General features: G+C 41.5%; 2 protein-coding genes across 5 annotated transcripts in view; one reads left to right on the top strand and one right to left on the bottom strand.

The window, feature by feature from the left end:
- The first annotated feature begins 443 nt into the window (after positions 1-443).
- MAP1LC3B (microtubule associated protein 1 light chain 3 beta) lies at positions 444-13,110 on the top strand. 2 transcript variants are annotated; one of them, XM_054710139.1, is made up of 5 exons: positions 444-633; positions 2,369-2,503; positions 7,607-7,662; positions 9,981-10,087; positions 11,401-13,110. In XM_054710139.1, the coding sequence occupies exons 1-5, from the start codon at positions 594-596 to the stop codon at positions 11,573-11,575; spliced, it is 513 nt and encodes a 170-aa protein (XP_054566114.1). In that variant the 5' UTR covers positions 444-593; the 3' UTR covers positions 11,576-13,110. The 2 variants fall into 2 exon arrangements, with proteins under 2 accessions (XP_054566114.1, XP_008137958.2); XM_008139736.3 differs by lacking the exon at positions 2,369-2,503 and having other exon boundaries at positions 457-633.
- A 1,292-nt stretch (positions 13,111-14,402) lies between these two features.
- ZCCHC14 (zinc finger CCHC-type containing 14) overlaps positions 14,403-16,798 on the bottom strand; it is a 69,035-nt gene continuing 66,639 nt past the window's right edge. For 2 of the 3 annotated variants that reach the window (XR_003616876.2, XM_028142931.2), the window contains one exon: positions 15,491-15,731. Coding sequence is in view for 2 of the 3 variants with exons in the window: in XM_028142931.2 (XP_027998732.2) it covers positions 15,679-15,731 (53 nt within the window). In the remaining variant the exon portion in view is untranslated. Of the gene's footprint in view, positions 14,468-15,490; positions 15,732-16,798 lie in introns of those variants that run through there. The other variant, XM_054710138.1, reaches the window with a different exon arrangement.

Raw genomic sequence — 16,798 nt, 5'->3', positions numbered from 1 at the left:
GGTTGCGGGCACATCCCCAGTAGGGGTTGTGCAAGAGGCAGCTGATCGATGTTCCTCTATCATCGATGTTTCTAACTCTCTATCCCTCTTTCTTCCTCTCTGTAAAAAATCAATAAAATATAAAAAAAATATATCAATAAAAAAAAATACTATATTAGCAGGCAGAGTCGTTAAGAGCCACCAGCACGGAGCGCTGGAAACACTAGGACGCGAACTCAGAGCAGCGAGCCACGCGGGGCAGCCCGACAGGACAGGGATCCCGAGAGGCACACCCACGCGTCCCTGTGGGGCGAGGGGGAGCGCGGCACCCTCACTCGGTATCGACAACTAGGGCGCTTGTCCTCCCCGCGCGCATGCGCAGGGCGCACCCCACGCCCCGCCTCCGGCTCTACGCGCGTCCCTGCTTCCGCCACGCACGCTATGGCGGCGGCGGAGTCCACCCTTGGCCCCGCCTCCTGGGGCGGTGCGCCGGTCACTTGACGCGGCTGCGGGCTGAAGAAACACAAGGGAAGTCGCGGTCGACGTTGTCGGGACCTCCGCCACCTGAAGCTGCGGGACCCTCTGCCTCGCCGCCTGCTCCAGCCTCGCGCGCCATGCCGTCGGAGAAGACCTTCAAGCAGCGCCGCACCTTCGGTGGGTGTCCCGGCCGGCTGGTGAGGGCGGCCCGGCCCGGGAAGAACGAGGGTCCGAGGCGGCGGGCCGGGCTGGGGGCCCGGAGGTTGACGGAGGCTGGAGAGAGCTTGAGGGGCCGAGGCGGCGGGCCCGGCTAGGGGCCCGGAGGTTGACGGGGGCCGGAGAGGGCTGAGAGGCCGAGGCGGTGGGCCGGGCTGGGGGGCTGGGCGCTGACGGAGGGCCTGGTGCCGAAGGGCTGAGGGCCGAGGCGGCGGGGACCAGACGCCAGGCCGGGTGGAAGGCTCAGGGGCCGCGCGGGGCTAAGGTACGGGTGGCCCGGGGGCTGAGGAGTCGGGGGGTCGGGCCGCGGAAGTAGGGAGAAGGGTGGGAGCTGAGGAGCCGAAGGGCCGGGCCGGGCCGGGAGGGGAGGGCTGAGGGCTCGGGGCCTGAGAGGCCGCGGGGTTGAGGATGGAGTCGGGTGACCGACGGGCCGAAGGTTTCCGGGAAGGGCCCGCGAGGAGGGCTAAGAGGGCTGCGGGAAGGGGGTGGTGCGGGGGTGGGGTGCGAGCCGGGGTGCGAGCCGGGCCTGGGGCATTCACACCTGGCCCCGCGGGGGCGCGCTTTCGCGGAGGTGCTGAATCACCTTTGGCTCCTGGTCAGCCCTCTGGTCTAGGGGGGGTGCGGGGTGACCGTCCCTCCAAAAAAGCGAAATCCCCTTGTGAGACGTGTTGGACTCGTGGGGAGGCCCCCCCCGGACGCTGGGCTGCGACAGGCCCTTTGAAGTGGTGGCTCTAGGATGCAAGTGAATCATCTCCAGGTAAGTTGTCCTGATCCCAGGTGGGCACTGGAAACGTCAGTGCTTTAATTGAGAGAAGGGGTGAACACTGGGGAGCCCCTGAACCTGCGGTTTCTGCACCCCCCCGCCCTGGCCAGTGTGGACCGGACGTGCCGGGCGGGACATCTTGATCTGCTTGTGGCCGTAGAGCTAGGGTGGGTGGCCTTTCCTCTTGGCTTGCCAGTGCATTCTTCCTTTTATACCAGTAGTAAATAAATCAAAGCAGTTCTCTCCCACTTTAGACCGGAAACCCAACTTAGGCTTTCTGGCGTTTGGTTGAAATGGAAAGTAACACCATCATAATCACTGCTGCACAAAAATGATGAGAAGGAAGTGATGAGTGCTCGTAAGCAAGAAAATTCTGCAGTAACAACGTGGCCTCCGTGGATGTCTGTTTGTAGGACTTGTTTATGGCAGCTCGGGGAGGACAGGTAGAGGAGGGAAGCACCAGGCTCCTTCCACTGCACCGGGAAGGTCCCGCGGTAATCTTTACGGTCTTAAGCAGTGATACCTTTATCTAGATTTCTGGAGTCTAGAAAGAGGTGAGCGTTCATTTGAGCTTGGATAGGGTTTTCTAGATCTCAGGATTGATAAGTATTTGATTTCTTGTGCCTGAGAAGTTTCAGTAAATGAAGTGCATGTTGGCCTGCTGAGCATATCTTTTCAAACAATTCCTTAGGTAGTTTGTTGGTTAAGAAGACTTAGACGTGCCTTTTTAGTTAGAAGTTTTCCCTTTAGAGACCTTGGTGAACTCATTATTATTTAGCTTTTTTGCAACCCTGAGAATGGCATTTAAAGCAGATTTGCAGTATCTGGCTTCAATCCTCACTGACTCTGGCATTTGAAAGTTAACTGGGGACATTTGTGTGGGAAAGATGCCCATTTTCTCATGACTGAAACTATACTTTCCTCTGCTTAAAGGATTTTTAGGTTATTCTGGAGAATTAAGTTCTAATTTATTGGAAGGATTTCACCTGGAACCTGTGACTCTGGAAGTAAACAAGCAGGAATGCCGCTTCCCTCACCCCCTCCCCATTAGTGTATCTTACATACAAGGTGGGCAAAAGTAGGTTTACTGTGCCATTATGACATTATTTTGTATTAATAAAGTTATTGTAATCATAATCTGCATGCCATTTTTCATATGAACAACTGTAAACCTACTTTTGCCCACTCTGTATATTATATCTGTGCTTTCTCCTTACCTTACCTTTCCTCCCCACCCCATTTCTAAGATCTCTTTAATAGTCATTTTGCAGAAAAGTATCAAATATCTCTTAATGACTACTACCTTTCTTTGCTCCTGACTTTCATAACAGCACTGATAATTGAGTTTTCAGAGATTTGTAGCACAGTAAATGAGGGGAATTAATTCTTTGGCGAGAACCTCTATACTGTAGAATCTAAGAACAACCCCAGTTAGCTTGAGCAGTTTTATCTCTTTCCAAGTGAGTGAGTTTAAGTTAGTTTAAAATTGAATGTAGCTCTGTTGATGTCTTATACTATGATTGAGAGGGTTGGAATGGATCTTAGGGCCCACCCCAAACAACCCCTTTTGTAGCTAAAGAAACTGGGTGGGGCCCAGAGAGGAGAAGAACATGGTCCACCTAGTGGCAGAGTCTGGACTTGTCCTTGTAAACTTGCGAGATGATTTTCTTCCATCCTCTGGGTAGGTAGCCATCATTTCCAATACATGAAGTGGATCAACACTCTGAGTCGAAATGCATAGTGAATCCTTGCAGATGTTTTGAAAAATATAATAAATTTGAAAAGTTGTATTTGACCAAACAATTTTGGATTCAGTCTTCTCAAATGTTGTAATCATTTCACTCCATTTTCTTCTGGAGTTGGCCAGTTTATTTAATATCAGAACTGTTTCCCAGACACTGTTCTGCTGAGATTCAATGATGACCATAGGTCTTAAGCTTCTCCATTAATAATTAAAGGGTTTGGCCCTGGCTGGTCTGTCTCAGGTGGGGGTCGTCTTGTGCACTGAAAGGTTGCCACTTGGATTCCAGGTCAGGGCGCATGCCTAGGTTGTGGGCTCAATCCCTGGTAAGGGGTGTGCAAGAGGCAGCCAATTGATGTTTTGCTTTGACATCCATGTTTCTCTCTCCCTCCCCCTTCTCTCTCTAAAAGTGAACAAAAACTCTTTTAAAGAAATAAATATTAAAAAATAATGAAACAGTTTGCATGTCTCAGGTGAAGTGTGTGTTGGTCTAAAATAGCTTCAACAACTCTTAATAGGTAGACGAGAGAGATTTTTGCCAAAACCTGGGTAGCCCTCCATGATGGATTGGATATTATGTTTATGATTTATAAACAGATTGGGAAAATACTTATTATGCTTCCATTTTGCTCAGTGAAATTAATCCTGGAAAATATAAGTGAAGTTTTACTTTGAAGTTTTACTTTAAATGCTCTGGGGAATTTTAAAGCAACTTTGCAAGTGATACGTTGGTAAAATAAGGTGCCTTAGACTCCTGTCCTCCATTTTTATCTGTTTGTAAGGCTTGTGAGGATTCTTAGAGACAGGAGGGAAAGGAATCTGGGGAAGTGCATCTATTTATTTTTAATATATTTTATTGATTTTTTATAGAGAGTAAAGGAGAGGGATAGAGAGTTAGAAACATCGATGAGAGAGAAACATCGATCAGCTGCCTCCTGCACACTCCCTACTGTGTATGTGCCCGCAACCAAGGTACATGCCCTTGACCAGAATCGAACCTGGGACCCTTGAGTCCACAGGCCGACGCTCTATCCACTGAGCCAAGCCATGTAGGGTTGGGGAAGTGCATCTTGATGTGCATTTGGAGCAGTATTTCCATTTTACAGTTTTTATTTGTTCGTTAGCTATCTTCTGTGTACAAGCTTGAGCCCTGGGGGAATACAGAGATGACTAGAGCTGGGTCCCTGACTGCCAGGGGTAGTCTGACAAATAAACAGATTATAGCACTGAGAAAATAATTGAGTTAAAAGAATTTTTGATCTGTGTTGTTGGTATGCTCCTGTCAAATGTACTGTTCACCTCTGAAGATAACTGTTTAAAAAGGTCGTTGGTTTGAATCTTGGTCAGGGCATTTGCCCAGGTTGTGGGCTTCATTCCCAGTACAGGAAGCCACCGATGGGTGTTTCACATCGATGTTTCTCTCTCTCCCTCTTTCTGAAATCAGTGAGAGTGAGGTATCAGCATATACCATATTTACTCAGTTGCTTCAGGCACCTGGCCAAGACACTAAAGACATTCCTATGCTGCTCTTTTCACCTTAAAGAAGCCACTTGTCTTTAATAAAAATAATCATTTTTTCTCTTCCTTTTATGGCCATATTTTGGGGATAAATCAAAATAACGAGAACTTTTGACACTATAGTTTCTGATTTAGAAGCCTCTCATTTAGAACCTATTTTGATTTTCTTTCTTCATTTAACAAAATAAATCAGTTTCCTTGTGTAAAAAAAATCTTTCCCTTATGCCTAAATGTTTTTTGTTTGCTTGCTTAAATATGTGTGTGTGTTTTTTTCTTTCTATATTTTATTGATTTCTTACAGAGAGGAAGAGAGAGGGACAGAGTTAGAAACATTGATGAGAGAGAAACATCGATCAGCTGCCTCTTGCACACCCGCTACTGGGGATGTGCCCGCAACCAAGGTACATGCCCTCGACCGGAATCGAACCTGGGACCCTTGAGTCCGCAGGCCGACGCTCTATCCACTGAGCCAAACCGGTTTCGGCATGTGTGTGTTTTTTAATATATATTTTTATTGATTTCAGAGAGGGAGGGAGAGAGAGATAGAAATATCAAAGAAAATCATTGATCGGCTGCCTCCTGCATGCCCCCTACTGGGGATCGAGCCTGAAACCCAGGCATGTGCCCTTGACTGGAATCGAACCCGGGACCCTTCAGTCCGCAGGCTGACGCTGTATCCACTGAGCCAAACCAGCTAGGGCAAATATGTTTGTTTGTTTTTTAATTGATTTCAGAGAGGGAGGGAGAAGGAGAGATAGAAACATCAATTATGAGAATCATTGACTGGCTGTCTTCTGCATGCCCCTCCTCCTCCCCACTGGGGATCAAGCCCACGACCTGGGCATATGCCCTGAGCGGGAATCGAACCATGACCTTCTGGTTCATAGGTCAGTGCTCAAGCACGCCAGCTGGGCTATGCCTAAGTGTTTTCATTTACTTTTTAGATTCATTAGGACAAGTGTTTAAGTAAGGAACACTTTCCCATGTATATTAGTTATCATCCACTTGCTAGAGTGAATTAAATTCTGATTTCCTCTAGCCTCTGAAATAATTTACCCTGACAATATGGAGATTTTTGTTGTGAAGAGAGCTGATACTAAGTCTGGATGGTAGAATACCTTTTCTTGGATGGGAGAGTCATAGGGACAGGTCTTAGAGCAATGAGAAGGATAATGTAAAGAAAAAACTCCTCCTCCTGTATGTCTTCTCTATTCTCGGTATTCTACTAAATACTTCACTTCTGACACCAGACATGTGGGTTTCCCACACATCAAGCAGTTCAGCTGGGTGTCCTACAATTTACCTCAATTCTAACACTATCTCCCTGGTGATAGCCTCAGATCCAGCAAGTTAAGGACTCAGTCCCGCAAGACTGCGCCTCCCTCACTAACACTTCAGCGACTAATTGCAAGTGCAGGTTGTTACCTGTGCTTCTGACCAGCTGACCTCCTCTCTTTTCCAGGTGGTCAGGGAGTGAGGCTGAATGTTTGAACCCTCTAATCTTTGTTGGTCCCCTGGCAACCAGCCCCCATCCTTAAAGGCTTTCTCAAAATCACCTCATTAACATAAATCAGGTGTGGTTGAAAGGGGCTTATTATGAATAAGGAAAGATCTTTATCACTCATATAGGAAAATCTAAGGGTTTTGGGAGCTCTGTGCCAGGACCAAATATGTATTTCTTGTTATAAGTCCATATGTCACAGGTGAAAACCAATAGGTTAAATTTATTAATAATAGCTAAATTTATGTTTATCCTCATGTATTGAATAAGAATATGCACTGGGAAGAATCAATGAGTTTGCAGTCGTCTTTGTCTATAGTAAATATGTTTTTATTTTTTTAAATATGTTTTTATTGATTTCAGAGAGGAAGGGAGAGGGAGAGAGAAATAGAAACATCAACGATGAGAGAGAATCATTTGATCGGCTCTCTCCTGCATGCCCCACACTGGGGATCGAGCCTGCAACTCTGACTGGGAATCGAACCATGACCTTCTGGTTCATAGGTTGATGCTCAACCACTGAGCCACACAGACTGGGGGCAAATATGTTTTTATTTAGTAGTTTATCTTTAGAGCTGGTTTAAACATGTTGGATGGGAAAATAGAAATAGAACTTACGTTCATATTTGAATATGGGAATTCAATAGTTTTTATGGAGAATACTAATTTTTAAAATATCCAAACCAAAATGGCAGTGATGTTAAAATAAATTCGTATTTATATAGGTCATGGCATCTTTTTTTCTGGAGCTACTAGTATCAGCACTTTCTCAGGAAGTTCATTACATTGATCATTTATTTGCAAATACATACCATGAGAATGAATCCTACCATAGTAAATCAAGGTGATTTTATTAATTTTTGTTAGATGGTTTTAATTAATGCCATCTTAATCATATATATGTTCATGTATTGCTTTATATATGACATGTCCCTCCAATTGTCACCTTATTGAGAACTGGACTTGGCTTGTTTTTTCCCCCTATATTCCACAGACAGCCTAATACAATAGTTGAAAATATAAATAAGTGATTATATTAAGGGGGAGAATACAGAGATATTCTCAAAAAAGTATTCAACAGTAGACTTTGTGTTTATTTGGGGCACTGTACAGAACTATTTAAACTCAAATAGGGCATTCTTTTCTCTCTCTGGTCTTACAACTCCTGATAGAATCATGTAATTAATTGCATGTTGGTTTCCATATAATTGCCCTTGGCCTCACACACCAACCTTTGCCAGGTATGAAGTGTTAGTGCTTGGTTTCTTTCAATTCTAGAAAGATGCGTCTACTGTTTTGCTCTGCCACAGATAAAGATAGCTGAATTAAGATATAGAACTCAACCAGCAAAAATGCAGGAAACAAGCTGCATTAGGGTCCTTCATAATACCTATATTTCTTTTCATTGCAGAACAAAGAGTAGAAGATGTCCGGCTTATCCGAGAGCAGCATCCGACCAAAATCCCGGTAGGTAGTTTCAGATACCTGTGTATGTTTCAGTGGTTAATAATGTATGCAGCCCTGGCCAGTGTTAAGAGTGTCAGCCCGCACACCGAAGGGTCACGGGTTCGATTCCCAGTTAAGGGCATGTACCTGAGTTGCAAGTTCAATCCCTGGTCCTGTTTGGGGCGTGTGCAGGAGGCAACCAATCCATGTCTGTCTGTCTATCTCTCTTTTCCCCTCTCCCTCTCCCTCCCTCTTCTCTTCAGTGGGAAAAAAAATATGTCCTTGGGTGAGGATTAAAAAAGAAAAAAAAACTCCACTGCTAAATTCTATAGAAGCTTTCATGTTTGGTTTTCTGGCTGGTCATCTGATACCAAAGTAGGGAAAAGAAGATGAAAGATCCAGGGGTGGGTGGGAGGGCTGTAAAGTGTAAAGAAAAGATAATAAGATGGATCTGCTCAGCAGTTTCACACCTGTAGGATTCTATAGTAAAAGACATGTTCTGGTTGGTCTGGCTGGAACTTTCACAATAATGTGTGCTTGTACTTGGGGTTAACATATGGCTTAGCGGTGAGCCTTCTGGAGAATTACCTTAATTTTAAGTGTTATTTTTTGTTGTTTTGTTTTTTTACTTTTAAGTACCTGCTATGTTTATTTACTAACAGGTGCTACCCCTTGAAAACAAATAGCCAGCCCAAATGTCTGCCGGAATTAGTTCTACAGAATCCTTTTGAAATGTGAATATCTGTGTACATTAAAAGTCATCTTTTTTGTTAGTAGTTTCAGGTTTTTTGCAGAAATCACATATTTGTACTTCCATGTATGTGTTTGTGACACACTGCACAAGTTTGAGAAGCAGACTCACAGCCACTCGCATGTTGAGAATATGATGGGTGGATGGATGGACACGGTACAGGCAGTTTCCTGGTCCTCCAGTCTTCATTCCCCAGTGGTGACTTTCTGTGCTCCTGTCCATAGCCCTTACCATTAAGTGAAATTTTGAGAAGGTACTTTCGGATCTAGTAAAATGCCTTATTCTGAGTTATGCATCTGGTCTCCCCAATTAGAAAAGTTAAAGGAAAAATTTAAAGAAATAAGAACTGAAAAGTAAAACAATCATTTTAGGTGATTGAATTTTCATGGATATCACCACCAAATAGTGAATAGAACCAGCTAGAACAGCTTCTCCCCAAGCAGACCAGACTCAGCAGCTGAAAGCAGAAGGTACCCAAAGTCATGTTATCTAGCATTTTCCAGACTGCGGTGTGTTCCTTTAACAAAGGATTCTAAGATCTTGAATTTTTTCTTCTCATTCCTTACTTCTGCTTCTTTCTGGGCCAAGAATCTATGATTTCTGTATTGGCTCTGATTTCTGCTACCACTTAAACCTAGGCAGGTATAGTCTATCCACTGATTCTTCCTTGTGGATATCATGCTCTGAACACACAGCCATAGATAAACTCGTCCTTTTAACGAGGAAGGTGATGATAGCTTCACTTTTTTTTTTTCTCTACAGAAAGGAAGTATGGCAAGGAGCTAATGGATTTATTTCAGTTTATAATGTGAAACCATTTTTGTTTCCTGCATATTTCAAGATCCTTGACTTTAATACTTATTAAAGAAATAGCAAGGATATTTTATCAAAATTAAAGAAATCTTCAAGTAACAAATTGAAGATTTGACCTCTACTTATCAAATATTTACTTAGGATTATTTTCATGTCAAATAGAGAAACATGTCTCTAGTATAAAAAAAACCTTAGTCTAGCCCAGCTGGTGTGGCTCTGTGGTTGAGCATTGACCTGTGAACCAGGAAGTCACAGTTCGATTCCTGGTCAGGGCACATGCCCAGATTGCAGGCTTGAGCCCCAGTGTGGGGCGTGCAGGAGGGAGCCAATCAGTGATTCTTTCATCACTGATGTTTCTCTCTCTCTCTCTCCCCCTCTCCCTTCCTCTCTGAAATCAATAAAAGTAAATTTTTTAAAAAATCCACCTTAATACTTTTATTAAGGTTCCTGCCATGCCACAGGAAATGGTGGTATTAGAATTGGTACAGATTCATATCTTTACACTTAAGCTGCTACCAGCCTCTCTGTTCTGAAACTTAGGGTCTTTTTCTGACTAGGTAGTATATTTTCATGGTTCCAAATAACAGAATACTTAGCAGTTTCTTCCTTCACCCTGCTCACCCCCCTGGAGGCAGCTACTTTGTCTCTTGTGTACCATTTTATAAGAGATATAGAGCTATGAGGAAACTAACAAATGTGCTAGTTACAACATAGGAAGTATTTTATTTTTCTCTCAGTGACTATTTTAAAATCACATTTCTGGCTTCATTTCTAGGTGATAATAGAACGATACAAGGGGGAGAAGCAGCTTCCTGTCCTGGATAAAACCAAGTTTCTTGTACCTGATCATGTCAACATGAGTGAACTCATCAAGATAATTAGGTAATCACCTTTTTGGTTTTTTATTTCTTTAGGTAACTTCTCATTTATTTTTTATTTTAGAGAGGAGGGGGAAAGGAAGGAGAGAGAGAAAGAGAAACATTAATGTGAGAGAAACATCGATTGGTTGCCTCCTGAGTGTGCCCCACTAGGACCGAACCCAAAATCTGGGTATGTGCCCCGATTGGGAATCAAACCTACCACCTCTTTTGTTGTTGTTAATCCTCACCTGAGCATATTTTTCCATTGATTTTTAGGGAGAGTGGAAGAGAGAGAGAAAGACAGAGAAGCATCGATGTGAGAGAAACACATCGATTGGTTGCCTCCTGCACAAGCCTTGACCATGGCCCTGGCCAGGGAGGAGCCTGCAACCAAGGTACATGCCCTTGACTGGAATCGAACCGGGACCCTTTGGTTTGCAGGCTGACGCTCTATCCACTGAGCCAAACCAGCTAGGGTGAACCCACCACCTGTTGGTGTAGGTCCCGTCCTGATACTCCAACCAAGCCACACCAGCCGGGGCTTAACTTCTTCTTTTTTAAAAAAATATGTTTTTATTGATTTGAAAGAGGGAAAGGGGAAGAGAGAAACATCAGTGATGAGAGAGAATCATTGACCGGCTTCTTCCTGCATATCCCCTGCTGGGGACTGAGCGCACAACTCAGGCATGTTCTGATGGGAATAGAACTCTGACCTCCTGGTTCATGAGTTGATGCTCAAACACTGAGCCACACCAGCTGGGCTTAAGTTCTTATTCTTTATCACACTTACAGATAAATCTTTAGTTCTGATTAAAATTATGCAAGCTTAATAAGATGTTTCATTTCTTAGTTTTTTATATTTCTTATCTGCTAGATCTCATGTCCCTTCTGATCCTTTCATAACATCTAGTGTAGATGTCCTTTAATCAGAAAAGTTACAAGTTTTGTGTAGCAAAATTAGTAAAAGAATTCAGATTTGGTATAGTGGTAATAAATTGTACCAGCTTAGGTCTTAGTTTGTAAATATTTTGAACTATTTTTCTCACATTTTAGACACTAATGACACTCTTCAGACAGCATAATAGTTTAAAACTCAAGGTAGTAAGAATAACTTAAGGATTATCACTAATATTGATCATGAATATAATCATAGAAAATGTCTTGTGCTTTGTGAGAAGAAATACTAGTCATCATTGGTAAGGTATACACTTAATTTTGCCAGAAGCAGCATTTACAAAATCTTTATACTTTCAAAAATCAATTAGTGGGTGATATTTTTACATATGTTCCCTACTTATTGATGTATCAATATTTTTTCACATTTTCTTTCAATAGAAGGCGCTTACAGCTCAACGCTAATCAAGCCTTCTTCCTGTTAGTGAATGGGCACAGCATGGTGAGTGTGTCCACACCGATATCGGAAGTGTACGAAAGTGAGAAGGATGAAGATGGATTCCTGTATATGGTATACGCCTCTCAGGAGACATTTGGAATGGAACTGTCAGTGTAAGACTAGAAAAATGCATCTGTTCTAGAATTTTTTAAACCCTTACCAACGAGGGAAAAAGGGATGTTACCAACTGAGATTGGATCAGTTCATCTAAATCAGATCATCAAAACAGTAGTGTCTTGCCTAGGAGTTTTAGAAAGTTGTTTTTGTACTTTAAACAGAAAAACTGAGCTCCAAGCGAGCATATTCAGCTTTGGAAAACTATATTATTTAACCTAGGCTGTCTTGTTTTAAAGTTTAAAAATAAAATACTTTGCATTCTAAGTTACCAATAAAATAGATCTTCAAGTTATTTTAATGTTCTTTCCCCAATAGGAACTTGCATTTTGAGCATTCAGAGACAGTAAGTCAGAACCTGCCAACTTTTTATTGAAGGGTTTCTATCCAACTAGAGAAATCTCAAGCATAGCCCCCAAAACACATTTGCCATAATAGTCTGCAAAAAGCAGGCTAAATGGAGGTGTATAAGAAAACTGTGAACTGGTGTTAAAGATTCCTGATTCCTATCAAGTATACCCAAGGCAACGAACGCTCTTGCAGTGTTAGGAAGTTCTTGTGTGTTCTCTAGACAGCAACATACATGATAACACCACTGCTCAGTGGAAACCTTGAATAATTTATTTTGGTCAAGTTTCTCAAAAGGCCCAGAGGAAAAAAGTGACTTTTCTTCTGTTTTGGATATTCTCTGATCAAACAGCTCAAAATAGTGCCTACTTTGGTAAATAAACAAGCACTTGTATCAGCTTCATTCTTTAGGACAGTGGTAGAAAGTACAGAATCCTGCAGATGATTCCTGTTGTATGTTAAGTGTGTGACTAAAATATGTTGTTAAAAAGTTACCACATTTTAAGAGTATTTCAGTTATCAGTTAGGTCAAGCAACCATTGAAATTCCCCCACTCTAAGCGCATGTCAGTTGTGAAGAAAGCAGTAAAAGGAGATATATACTCTTCACAGATATTAATGTCAAAAGTTAAACATTTCCCACGTCCAACCAGAATAACAATACTTCCTACCTGCATGATTATTTACTATTTTCATGGAAATATCACAAAAAGATCACAGACCACTTAGACTATATGTAGCAGGTCATGATTTGCCTTTGTGTATTTAGATGTGTATGGAATACTTGTATCAGTTAGTGGAAATTTACTATAATGTTGGGATTAGACAATATTACTGTGTATGGGCCCTCACTCCCCAAACTCCTATCACCTACTCCTACTGCTGCATGCGTCTTGTCTACATGGCTAACTTTTAATATGTATATTTTTACATTATGTACATTCTTAATCGGCCTGTCTTGTTTAGCTTGTCACTATATCTGACATTCTTGTAACTACTGTGTGATCAATAAGATTCCTATAAGAAATTCTGCTTTTTAAAAAACAATACCATGCTGAGAGGGACGACTTATCCCACGTTAATGGGGAGTCACTCTATATTTATAGGATCTTTAAAACAAGTACATTTTAAAATGAACTAAGGTGAATAAAGGCACAACTAAAAACTGTCATTAAAGCTCAATTTAATGGACCAGTGTTTGAGACTTGCAGTCCTGTATACTGTCTGTACTAGCCAAAGCCAAACAGTATCCCTCCTAACAAGAAGCATCAGGCAGGTTTTGCTGGGCTGGGGAGCAGTTGGGTGGAGTGACACCTCTGAAGGTCTCCTGTCAGGGGCTTCTTCACTGTGGTCAAGGTTCTGCCACTTGGTCTTGTCCTTACAAAACTATCCTGAGAACTTGTATGCCACAAAGTAGGAGGAGGATGGATGTGGGACGTAGGTGTTTTGTGGGAATAAACACTTGAAAACATATTGCTCTGAATGAACAAAGTAAAATAAACACAAAGGTATAGAGTATATGTATGTGCAGTCAAGATGGCATGACTCGTGGTACCTGAGTTTACTGGGGAGCTGCATCAGGTAAAGATATAATGCAAACGCCAGCCAAGTAGTGGCCAGTGTTACTCATTTGGAAAACTAGACCTGGACCCAACTCAGGTTCAAATAGGCACTGCAGTGTTTGTGGAAGAGAACAGGGAGCGGGTTGAGGAAATACCCTGCTTCCCTGAGTTTCTTGTTCAGCAGATGTGCACGTGTTCCGCATCTCTAGAAGAGGAGCAAGTGCTCCGTATTGGGCTGCCAGCTGTGTCTCATTTACTGACCTAACAGTAGCCTGAAAAAGCCAAGAGGCCTTACGGACCTTTGTGGGGAAAAAGCACCAGAATTCTCCCTCTAGTGCTTGGCACTGCTCATGACAAAAATGCAGTCCTAGGCATACTCACACTGCCAACCTCTCAAATCCAGAGGACAGAGCTTAAGATGGTCAGGGCACATTCACCATGCATTTGGGAATGTTTAAAGAAGCTTAGGTTTATTAACACTTACCTTGATTGTTATGAAACCATATTTATACCCCAATCAAGAATTCACATTTCTGTCCATACCAAGGACATTTGTTAAAAACCTGGGAACCTTTTGACAGAAACCAGGTTTAAGACAGTATTCCTTTTGTAAAGCTGGGAAGGCAGAAAGGATTGACTCCCTAGTTTAGAGATCAAGAATTGTGAATTACATGAAAAGATGTGTGCTTCATATTTGAGGCAAAGACCCAATAAAATGAAAGTTTTTATTTTCATTTTTTTTATTTTCAGTACATTAAATTTACTCATAAAAACATTCTAAAAATGTACAATTTTTCCTTTTTAACAAAGTATAATAAAACATAAAAACCCCAAAAACAATACTTGACATTTACAATTCAAAATCAAATTAGCAGAATATTAAATATTTACAAAACTATATTTTTAAAAAATATTTATAAAGTTACATGCAATTTTGTAGAACTGACAAAAGAATGGCTCAAAAATGGGAGACTTTTCCTTCATTCCTAAAAAGAAAATATGTTCAATAGAAGCTGTGAAGATTCTTAAGTATACGAGGTCTTCAGTTTCAGTACCAAAGCCTTTGTCTTTGTGCATGTAAAAACTTACCCATGTGAGGGGCTTGTTACAATACCCGACCGGCACGCCCCTCCCTCCACTAACAGTGTAGTAACATTGACCTTTGGCCTCAACCAGCACAGTATTTAGTTTTGTGAATGTTGATTAGAGATACTTTCTTTCATAACCTTGGGACTTGTCAATAATTGAGCCTCTTCAGAACCCATGGCTTTAAATGTCACCTGACTCATTCTTTGGGAGTCATCTGTACTTTGGAAAGGATGGCCAATGGGATCAGGTTCCACAGGCCCATCCTCTGAGATGGGGGGGTCAAGCTGAGCAGAGACATGGTTTCCCTTATAACCTTTAAGACTCTTCAATGGGTAACACCATCAGTAAAACTAGCAAGGCTTCAAATAAACCACCGTGAAAGTAGGAGTGACAAAATGATAGGGAGTGAAGAGGGGAGGGTGCAACCCAATTCCCACTTGTCAAGTGCTCACTAGAGACACTGGAGTGAGTGAATGAGTGCAAGCCTCAGCCAGCCTGTGCTCAGATAGGGAACACATTACAGCTGTGTGACGTCAGGCAAAGTTACTATCACTGCTACTGCGCCTCCATACATAATGTGTAGTGTAAACTAACTATGTTGACTTCTTGTGATAAAGGACTTATAGAATTCTAAATATAGTGAATTAAAATACTCAACCTACGAACTACTATATTAACAAGCTGACTCCTGTAATCTTTTGGAGATTATATAGATGATGCTGGTTATTTTAAATACCCAATCATATACCGGCTTTCAAAAAATAACTTTGTTTTTTATTAGAAGTGCTAGCTCCCATTTCCTCAGTGCTCTTTAATAATTAGGAGTTTTAATGTTTAAACATTTTCCTATTTTCAGTATGACCATGGAACAAAAATTAGAAAATAAGGTAGAAAATTGACAGTCTTGCTTTAAAAAAAAGATGAAATAGTTGTTTCATCCCAACATTGTATTCTACTTTGATCTGTACATTCTACTTTCCCCATTCTTGGAGATAAAAATGGGGTTGGAAACTTTAATATATGACAGACTACATAAAGCAAAGTGGCTGGTGCCACACCTACCTGGTTGCCACAGCACTTGGAAACAGCCACGATTTCAGGAAAACGACTAAGTAGTTGAAAGGATCAGTCTGATCTGTGTTTCTAACGTGAGGACATCTTCTGAGGAAATGCAAAATGCTCTTTTAGGCCTACTGACTGTGGTTGCTTTCGGAGAGAAACTCATCAGAGATAATGCTGCTAGCAAATATTCCCAAAGCCAAATATGCAATTCACTTGGGAAGAGATCTGATGGATCAGCCGCTTTGTGGCCTGTGTATCTCATATTTACATTTTACAATTCTCAGCTTGGAATGACCTCATTGGAAATGTCACACCACACACATACTTTCAAAGAAACTGGGAATTGTTCTAAGACCTTTGATGACTGGAACACAGCCACACAATGTCTGAACTTATTTACCTCAATTTGAAGGTCATACTTCAAAGTTTGTTTTAATTTTCTGTTGTACTTAATGCTAATCTCTAATATTTATCAAAATAGTTATAAGGGTGACAAAAGACACTTTCATTTCCAATACTGACCATTAAAACAGAAACCTAAATATGACTTTTTTTCTTTTGTTATGAGTCAGTTTTCCACAATTTCACTGTGTTGAAATAGGATTTATTTAAAATATTTCTTTGTTTAAAAAACCAAAAAGTTTAAAAGTTTGGCTTTCAGCACATATCCAGGCCACTGTAATGGCCTTCAGAAATATTAAAATCGTAAACATCAATGAACACTCTAAGTCTTCCTTTAACATAACATGACAAGTTCCAGTCTAATATTCTTTAAGGCAAAGTTGTGTCAGTTCTCATTATTTTGACATTTTTGTAGTGTTTATAATTTAAGAGATCAATGTAACATTCCCCCAAAAAACTGTTGTAAGCATCAGCTTTGCTTAAAAACTGTATGTAATAATACTGTGTACCAGGAAGAGATATAAGAATACAGAGGTCTGTCAATTCTGCATTGCATAGAAATAAAACTCTACTAAAATAAAACTAAAAAACTCTACTAAAAACCTTCCATTAAAAAAAAAAAAAAAAAAGTAACAACTTTCTGCTTTAGTTTCCAGGAAGCCAGGAAACTGATCTCAAAATTTGAAACCTCACATCACAATGCCTCAAATTCTAGAGTATTCTTTTTATTTACATCAATTTTGTTTGAGGCTGATTGTCCCATT

The sequence above is a fragment of the Eptesicus fuscus genome, chromosome 21 (genome assembly GCF_027574615.1).
Source record: "Eptesicus fuscus isolate TK198812 chromosome 21, DD_ASM_mEF_20220401, whole genome shotgun sequence".
In the NCBI taxonomy this organism is placed as follows: Eukaryota; Metazoa; Chordata; class Mammalia; order Chiroptera; family Vespertilionidae; genus Eptesicus; species Eptesicus fuscus.
This window is presented reverse-complemented; position numbering and strand designations above follow the sequence as displayed.

Bases quoted from the DNA above. Each gene is read 5' to 3' on its own strand.
- MAP1LC3B (XM_054710139.1), top strand. From the start codon at position 594: ATGCCGTCGGAGAAGACCTTCAAGCAGCGCCGCACCTTCG. The intron at 634-2,368 runs GTGGGTGTCCCG...CTCTGCTTAAAG, and splicing joins CAAGCAGCGCCGCACCTTCG to GATTTTTAGGTTATTCTGGA. The intron at 2,504-7,606 runs GTGGGCAAAAGT...TTTTCATTGCAG, and splicing joins TAGTGTATCTTACATACAAG to AACAAAGAGTAGAAGATGTC.